Source organism: Lactuca virosa, chromosome 2, assembly GCF_052849685.1.
Source record: "Lactuca virosa cultivar CGN04683 chromosome 2, Lactuca_virosa_CGN04683_v6, whole genome shotgun sequence".
NCBI lineage: Eukaryota > Viridiplantae > Streptophyta > Magnoliopsida > Asterales > Asteraceae > Lactuca > Lactuca virosa.
This window is the reverse complement of record NC_136427.1, coordinates 199,150,186-199,159,517: the sequence shown is the minus strand read 5'-3', so window position 1 is coordinate 199,159,517 and position 9,332 is coordinate 199,150,186. Positions and strand designations below refer to the sequence as shown.

At 36.3% G+C, this 9,332-nt stretch overlaps 1 protein-coding gene and 1 long non-coding RNA gene across 2 annotated transcripts; both read left to right on the top strand.

Annotated features, from left to right (window-relative positions):
* Positions 1 to 1,359: 1,359 nt before the first annotated feature.
* LOC145158128 (protein FAR1-RELATED SEQUENCE 5-like) lies at positions 1,360 to 3,190 on the top strand. The gene is made up of 3 exons (XM_079077064.1): positions 1,360 to 1,611; positions 1,871 to 2,506; positions 2,597 to 3,190. The coding sequence occupies exons 1-3, from the start codon at positions 1,360 to 1,362 to the stop codon at positions 3,188 to 3,190; spliced, it is 1,482 nt and encodes a 493-aa protein (XP_078933190.1).
* A 1,570-nt stretch (positions 3,191 to 4,760) lies between these two features.
* On the top strand, positions 4,761 to 8,274 carry LOC145156719 (uncharacterized). The gene is made up of 3 exons (XR_013736881.1): positions 4,761 to 5,082; positions 5,173 to 5,257; positions 7,652 to 8,274. It is a non-coding gene; the product is annotated as an uncharacterized LOC145156719 (long non-coding RNA).
* Positions 8,275 to 9,332: the final 1,058 nt, after the last annotated feature.

Genomic DNA, 9,332 nt, shown 5'->3' with positions numbered 1-9,332 from the left:
AGGATCATGACTCTCTACATAATGTCGACTTTCAAATATCTGAGATTAGCAATCTAAATTTAGGTGAATTTACTTTATAAGTTTTTAATATGTGTTAATTTGTATAATAATAATGTTGAAATTTTCTATTGTTTTTTGTGTTTTGGCGTAACTTGCACTTGCAAAGATGAGGATCCATTAGAACACATTCAAGATCACATGTATGACAATTTCGAATATCATTTCGGTGAATCTAGTAATCATAACCCAGGTGATGTATTTTATGTATTTTTTTGTTTTTATATATATTTACGTATCCATTACACATACTCTTATTAAAAAATGCAGAAAACGAATTCGAGTTCAATGATAATGAGGCAGATTATACTATAGACGATGATAACATTGAATTTCAGAAAGGTTAGTATATGAAAAAAAAAAGTTTAATAAACTAGATTAATTCTTTGACACTTTTTTGATTTTTCTTTTATGCAGAACAATCTCATGTTACACATGATTATGTCTCTCCTGGTCGATCATCGTATTGGATTCCTGTTGTTTCAGACAACATCAAACCTAAAATCAATTCAATTTTTGATTCATACACAACAACATTATCAATGTATTACAACTATGCATCCTTAGCAGGCTTTGATGTCAGGCTTGGACCATTTAGAACAACCGAATCTGGCATTACCACACAACGACATTTGCTATGCAATCGGGAAGGTAAACCAACAACCGCTAAAGTGGATACTTTGGACCCTCAACATAATAAGATTCAGAGAAGGAAAAACTCATTTAGGTGCGAATGCAAAGCGAAAATTGTTGTTATTCTAGTACATGGTACTAATAAATATAATGTTGCTGAATTTGTCGAACAACATAATCATATGTTGTTTGGTAAGGACAATATGTTTTTGTCTCGTACAAAGAGGAAACTTGATTATTCACAGGAGATCTTTATTCATAACTTGTCAAAGCAAAATATTGGTGCCTCAAGAGCACATAGATTGTATTCCGGACTTCAAGGTGGTTCTGACATTCGAGGTGGGTTGGTTTTTGATTTCAAGAACAGTACGAGAAATCTCAATTCTTACATAGGTGCCTGAGATGCAAAATTCCTTGTAGTGAAGATGCTGGAAAGGAAAAAAATATCCCAAGTTTTTCTTTCGATTTTAGAGTTGTTGAGAAAAAATTGAATTCGATTTTTTGGGCTGACGAAACTGCAAAGTACAACTACAATGCTTTTGGAGACGTTGTTTCTCTGGATGCCACATTCAGCATGAATAAGTATTTTTAAATTTTGCAATGTTTTCACATAATTTTTCTTGATTCCAATAACGCTTACCAAGTTTTATATTTTTAAACAGATATAATATGGTTTTCGTACCTTTCACTGTGATAGATAATCATAAGAAATGTGTGACTTTTGGTGCTGGACTTTTGAGTAGAGAAGATGCTAGTTCTTACTCCTGGCTGCTTAGAGCATTTTTGAAATCATTCAAAAAACAACCTACGCTTGTTCTTACAGATCAAGATCCAGCTTTAAACAAGGCTGTTAATGAAGTATTTCGAATGTCAGCACATAGGTTTTGTATGTGGCATATTACAAAAAAACTTCCAAACAAGGTGAATATTTTTTTTATATTCAACCCAAACTCACTATGTTTACCTTGTTAGCACATATTCTTCAATCAGAAATAAAATATTTCAGAACAAAATCTATGCCACAACTACAGTTCATAACCGGCTTCTGCTAGAATTTAAGATACATTCTTTAAGAATTTTAAGCGACATTCTGTTAGAATTTATAGTTTACACCATTCAGACCCTGAATTCCTTGTGCAGCACAATTATTTATTTTATACTAACATATTTATTTTTTCAGATAACATCGCAACTAGCCACAAACTCAGCCTTTCGAAAGCGTTTTCACTCTATAATTTGGAATTCTAAGCTGGAACCACATGATTTTGAAAAGGAATGGAAATCTTGTTTAAATGAGTTTAACATTTCAAATAACAAGTGGTTGCAAGAGATGTATGGGTTGCGTAGACGTTGGGTACCTGCATTTTTGAAGGACATACCGATGTCTGGTCTTATGAGAACTACATCATTGTCGGAAGGCCAAAATTGGTCGTTTCAGAACAATACCCTTACTGGTTCTTATCTTTTAATGTTTATGATGACATTTGAGGGTGTTATGGAACAGCAAAGGCGTAATCAAGTTGTCAACGACTTTAACACTGCTAGAACACTTCCTAGATTCATCACATCTAGTCCAATTGAACCACATGCTTCAAAGGTTTACACTCCTAAAAAATTTTATCAGGTGCAGAAAGAGATATCAGATTCTGATAACACTTGTTTCCAAATGAGTGTTACTTCTAATAATTGTGTTGACACTATTATTGTTTTGGAGAAGCAAAAGAACATAACAACAAGGCAACCATCAAGTCCTGTTGTTGATGACAAACTTGAGGAATACCATTACGATCGTCTTACAGAGGATACCCAATACATCGTACGTTATTACTTTAACAAGGCATAATTTTTTTTAATCACATAACAATACTTTATTACTGAAACTCATATTTTTTCATACATATTCCAGGTTACACACTCAACAACAGATGGTTCATACAAATGTACCTGCATGCATTTTGAACATGTCGGTATTTTGTGTAGGCACATATTTTGTGTTTTTAAGTACTATAGTATTGAACAGATTCCTGAAGAATACATTATGAGACGGTGGCGTCGGGATGTTGTTCCAACAGAATTGCTTAAAAGGCGTTTTTCTAATTCTTTACTAGACTCTAACTCTGACATGACGGCTATTGAAATTTTTTCAAACGTAGATCGTTGTGTTTCATTTTTAAGCCATGATGCATCGAAGTTAAAGTCATACCTTGAAGAGTTGAATAAGCTGAAGAAAAAATTTGTAGATGATTGTCCAGCCCCTGAGATGCCATCAAGAGAAGCATTCTACAACCAGATTATAGGTGTAGAATTAACTAATGATGCTCCCGATATTGACAACCCATCAGATATTCGTAATAAGGGAACTGGCAGTCGTGGCAAGAGATTAAAATCAAAAAAAGAAATGCTGCAAAAAGTTGGTTCGAAGCCTAAGCGAAAGTGTGCTTTATGTAAACAGATGGCTAACCATGATAAACGAAATTGTCCTCTTAAAAAACGTGTCTAAGTAGTATGCTTTATATGTAGTTTTTCTTTTAATATTATATTATATTAAAACTTTTTTGTTTCATCTTTATTTATTTTACTACTTACAAATTTCATAGTATTTAATAAAATTGTCATACATTGTTATACACTTTTGCATATTTTGTAACAATTCTTATCTACCATTAACGAGTATCCTAACATGTAACAACATAACCTTCATACATTCTACCACGATTAATGTGCATCTTATCTGAAATACAAAATTGAAACAAACAAGGAAAATCATAATGCTCATACATTCTACCACTTGCAAAATAGCACATATATTCTGTCAGAATATCTTGTAAACATAACATTTAGCAGTTTCCTATTTTAATGGAGAGGGCAAATGTACACATAATATTCTTGAAAAACAAAACATACATGTGCATTACAAACCATCTTTCAACAACTCATTTTGTTACACTTCACCAATTGTAACATAAGCTCTTATATTCTTCCAGAACATTATGTACAGTCAAATCTAACAATTCTTACACATGACTATTTTGTATCCTATATGACATATAACATTGAAACAATCATGGTAAATCATAATCTTCATACATTCTACCACTTGTACTCAAACAGATACATTCCATCAGAATATCATGTAAATATACTTAAAACAATTTACATACACCAAAACTGTCTACACTAACTTGTATCAAACTACCACAACAAATGCATATCATAATGTATGATTTATAAACAAAACTTACATGTACATTACAAACCATCTTCCAACACATTGCATATTTTCATAGCTTTCATATCCTGTGACAACCGTCAAATTTCGGTCAATTCAAAGTCAACAAGTCAAACCGGTCAACTCCAATAACCCTTGTATGCTAGGGTTTACGTTATGTAATCACTATACAATTCGCTATTTTAATGAGAAATCCTCATTTGGAAAGTTCATGTGTTTGATTTTCCTTAGCCTTAACAGTGCTAAACAACGAACCAAAGCGATAAAACACTATTGCACAATCATCGGGATTGTGTACGACACTAAAACACGGTTTAATGGGGTTTACGAACCTTGCGTTGTGAAGCCGGACACTCAAATTAATCACAAACGAAACCTCTCTAAATCGTTTTCACTCTATCTCTTTCTAATTGAAATCTCTCCCAAATCTCTCCCAAATCTCTCTCAAAAGTTCCTTTAATTTTTTGTAATCATTCGGGCCATCCCGACCCTTAACTGGGTCAAAAACCACTTGAAACGGGGTAAAAACGGGTAAAATAGGCTTAAGGACTCAAAACTGAAGCTTCAGGACCGAAGTCCCTGTCATAAAGGAAGACGACACACATTTGTCTGTCGTAACCTTACGACTCGCGTGTTGAGGACACGCAATGAGTATCAAGGAAGCCCCTGTCATAAAAGAAGACGACATGCATGTTTGCGTGTCATAATTTTTCCGGTTTTTCGACTACGACTTCGTTTTAACTCCGTTTTTCATTATTTTAACGTGGGATTTTCACCCAAAACTTTATTTTATAAACTAAGGCCCCAAAATATATAAATCTCCAGGGTTTTTATAAAAATGTATTAAAAGAATTGGTGGTTGGACTAATTATTGAGGGAATATTTGCTTTTCCTTATTTTATGACAAAAGCAAGCCACCACCACCTCACTCTATGATCATCCACTCTTTCCCACTACTCCTTGTCTCCTTAGTGGACCTTTACAGCCAATCTCCAGCTCTTCCCACGTTCTAAGAGCTGGAGGATTGATCCTCTCTCCTCATTCTCCATAAAAACTCTTTCATTCTACACTTAGCAACCAAGAACACTCTCCAAAATTCTCTCATCTTTTCTCTTAACTTCAAGAACTTCAAGGCTTTCTCCAGGGATTTCTTTCTTCAATTAGTAAGTATCTTCATCATTCACATAATTATTAAACTCCATTCTACTCAAATTATTGATATCTTACACAAGTTCCATCTTATTCGGTGTTAGATTTTCGAATCATCAAGACATCTTCTTAGTGTTCTTGAGTTGAACACTTCCTCTCTCTCACTTTCATCTACTGAAACCACATAAGGTGAGTTCATACCCATACATTTACATGTTTTTCTTAAGTTTTAAGGGGGGAATACAAGTAAAATCATCAAGAACACAATTAAACTTTTTCTAACAGATTGCATCAGAAAAGATGGACGTTAATCACGGACTGTTTTGGTCAACTTAAAAATTTTAGTTTTCAAAACTGTTTCAGGTGCAAGTAGTTCAAACTCTTAGCTTTAAAATGACTACTTGCACATCTCCAAATGATTTTTCTACAATTAATGGTGATTTTTACAAAACTGCCTGTCATTTCAGAGGCAAACCCGGACCAGTCTGTGATTATGAACATTTTCACCTCTGTTAGAGATCACTAAAAATCATGATAAAATTTACGAACAAACTAGACTCATATTCCAAACTCTCAAAATTTGCGGATTTGGATTTAGAGCTGTGATGATTTTTCTATAAATTTTCTAAGAACGGTAACAGAAACTGTTTTTAACGAAAAGTTGCTGTTAATTTCATTTCACCTTGTAACATGTTGAGCAAGGTGTATATCTTTATGTGACTATATGTTACTGCAATATATGACATTTTATCTTAATATTTAGACACACATTAGTTTACAAATGGATTTGGTCATATAAAATATAAAGAATAACAAGTGATTATAATCAAAGTACAATCGATACATTCAAACATTAAATAAACTATTTTGAATATAGTTTGCATACATTACCACGTACTACCCTTGGTGGATAAACCATAATAGGTATAGTTTATGATACATTACATAACACATACATTTAAAAAGGGTACATTTATACAAAGGATATTTTCATTAAGCAAGGTACGGCCATACGGTACCAAGTTTTCATAACACGTAATTCCGTTAATGACTTTGTGAGACATTTACTTCAAATTACCATTAAGTCCTGTATTGTAACCAGAGTCTCCTTGAGGGAGAGCGTGATACTTGTGTATAGATCTATATTGGGTTTGACAAACCCACACCTAAACTGCATGCAACAGTTAGACCGATAGGTCTGGGGTGACAAATGTCATAACATTTCCGACGCCTGAAGAACGTCGTTTTAGGCAATCGTGGTCATAGTATGGTTATAATAAACTCACATAAAGTATTAACAAACATCGGAATTTACGGGGACTTCATTAAAATTTAACGAGTTTATGTCGATTTAAACTTGCATTGTTTTACTATAAATATGACAAATTACTTGTACATTTCGGTCTTTGGGTTTTAAGACTACATTTACACATTAAGGAAAATATTGGATTTTTCTAACACAAATACTACTTTTACAAACGAAAAGCTTATGAACTCACCAACCTTTGTGTTGACACTTTTTCAAAAACTTGTATTCTCAGGAAATCATTAAACAGGTAATCAAGTGCTTTTGAGGATGGGACGCTAAGGCGTCTACTATTTCATATTTTATCAACATATTGTGATTGATTCGTAAACATGTAATTCATACAATGATGTAAATTTTTTTATATATATGTTGGTTGTGTTTGCTTGAATTACTATTACAATTGCTGTTATGATACTATACATGAAGTCCTCCACCCCCGGACGTTTCCGCCATCCTTGGTTTGGGGGTGTGACAGATTGGTATCAGAGCGCAGTTTATAGTGAATTAAGTATATCAAACCACATAAGATATACAAACTATAAACACAATTGGGACTAATAGTCTCTGATTTGTGCATTTTTCAAATAAATATACTTTTAGAAAATAAATGATTCTTTTTATTAAAAAGTATAAATACATGCATACATGCTCACATAGTGTCATAACTACAACAACATAAAATAAAAGAAGAGGAGTTGTACATTATGGGTATGCCTTGGTATATGTAAATCAAGTCTGGGAAGGATATAGCCTGATCAACTATATATGTCCGGGAATTGACTTGCATATACCGGGGGATGGTCAGGATGGACAACAAATCTAACAAACTCGTCTTACCGCTAGTACGCCTCATTCACGAAGCCGGTCTATAAGGGGGGTATAAGGTTGTTGCCTATAAAATGGCAACTTAATGGGTGTCCACTCTCACCCACCGCTTCCTTGATCGGTGGAGGGTCGTTAGCCGAACGGGTAAGACAAGGACTTATAAATTCTCATTAAAAGTATGATGAATATTATAAAGTAACTAAATGCTTTAAGAACTCAAAACTAAACATTTACAAATACTATAGGAGTATTTTGTGTTACTATAATAAAAATATTTTATACTTTCATTTTACCTCATAACCCAATGTATTGGGTCAATAAAAAGTATAAAATCGTATGTATCGTAAACATACCGGAAAACAACGTAATAATATACTTTATGTATAAAAGATTTCTCTCCCTATAAATACACTTTTACTAAAAGTACATTGGTTTACGACTTATGACAGAACCATGCCGCCAAGAAGAAGACCAAGACCTTCCAGCAACACAGCAACACCTCCTCCGCCGCCGCCTCCACATTTTGATCCCGCGATGTTCCAGGCTGCAGTAACAGCAGCCGTAGCAGCCGCAATGTCGCAGATAGGGACCAACGGAGCTGGTGGTTCGGGATCGGGAGCTACACACTCTAACCACGGAGACAGTACGTGGCGTGCAAAAGAGTGTTCATACAAGGACTTCACAAATGGCAAACCCGACAACTTCAATGGAAGCGGGGGAGTCATCACGTTGATGCAATGGTTTGAAAAGACCGAAGTAGTCTTTCAGGTGTGCTCCTGCCCCGAAGCGAGCAAAGTTAAGTTCGCAACCTTAACCTTCACCGGCCGGGCCCTTACTTGGTGGAACTGCCGGGTTAAGTCACTTACTCTCGAAGTGGCTAGCTCCATAACCTGGGCAGAACTAAAAACGTTGATGATGAAGGAGTACTGCCCGAGAGGTGAAATTCAAAAACTGGAACAAGAACTCTGGAACCTCAGGATGACGGGCTCTGACCTTGAAACCTACACCACCCGATTCAATGAATTGGCTCTCCTCTGCCCAACAATGGTTACTCCGGAGGAGAAAAAGGTGGAGCGATACCTTTGGGGACTGTCTCTCCACGTGCAAAGTAGTGTCCTGGCTTCAAGGCCAACTACTTTTGACAGTGCCAGGGAGCTGGCACAACAACTTGTTGACCACCGAGCCGGTCATAATACTACAACCACCACCACTGATAAATCAAAAGGGGGAAACAACAAAAGGAAGTTCTGGAACGAAAAGAAGAGCCAACCAGCACAGGACCCCGCTAAGAAGCAACAAATTGTTGCTGTCCATGCTGCCACTAATGCTGCCACTACTGCTACCACTCCAGCACCACCGAAGCCATATGCGGGAAAACTACCTAAGTGCAACAAGTGCAACTTTCACCACAATGGTGCTTGTAGGGAGATGCACTGTAACAACCGCGACAGGAAGGGGCACACTGCTCGTTTCTGTAAAGCGCCGGCTCAACCAATCAACCAAGTCGCCAGTACGGGGGCAACCCGGACCTGCTACAACTGTGGAGACGCAGGTCACTTCAAAAGAGACTGCCCCAAAGCACAAGCCCCTAATGCTGGTGGAGTAGGAAGAGTCCTGGCAATAGGACATGGGGAAGCAGTCGAGGATCCCACGGTGGTTACCGGTACGTTTCTCCTCAATAACTCTTATGCATGCGTACTATTCGATAGTGGAGCGGAGAGGAGTTTCGTGAGCCACCAATATAAACATTTACTTGAACAAAATCCCCAATCACTAAAGGATACTTATGTAGTAGAAATGGCAAATGGGAAAGTAGAACGCACTAGCGACATATACTCAGAATGTACTCTCACTCTAGACAACCATACATTTAAAATTGACCTGATGCCAGTCACCATAAAAAGCTTCGACGTAATCATCGGGATGGATTGGTTAGTTCCTCACCGTGCCGACATTCTATGTTACGAAAGGGCCGTTCGCCTCAATCTACCAAATGACGAAACCCTTCTCATCTATGGTGACAAACCTAGTGCGAATTTACAAGTCATCTCATGCATCAAAGCCCAAAAGTATCTCCGGAAGGAGTACCACGCCTTCTTAGCCCATGTAGTAGACAAGAAACAAGACGTG

Excerpts from the sequence above, each read along its gene's own strand:
- LOC145158128 (XM_079077064.1), top strand. The coding sequence starts at position 1,360 with ATGGTTTTCGTACCTTTCACTGTGATAGATAATCATAAGAAATGTGTG. Across the intron at positions 1,612-1,870 it reads CAAAAAAACTTCCAAACAAG|ATAACATCGCAACTAGCCAC; the intron begins GTGAATATTTTT and ends TTATTTTTTCAG. Across the intron at positions 2,507-2,596 it reads CAGAGGATACCCAATACATC|GTTACACACTCAACAACAGA; the intron begins GTACGTTATTAC and ends TACATATTCCAG.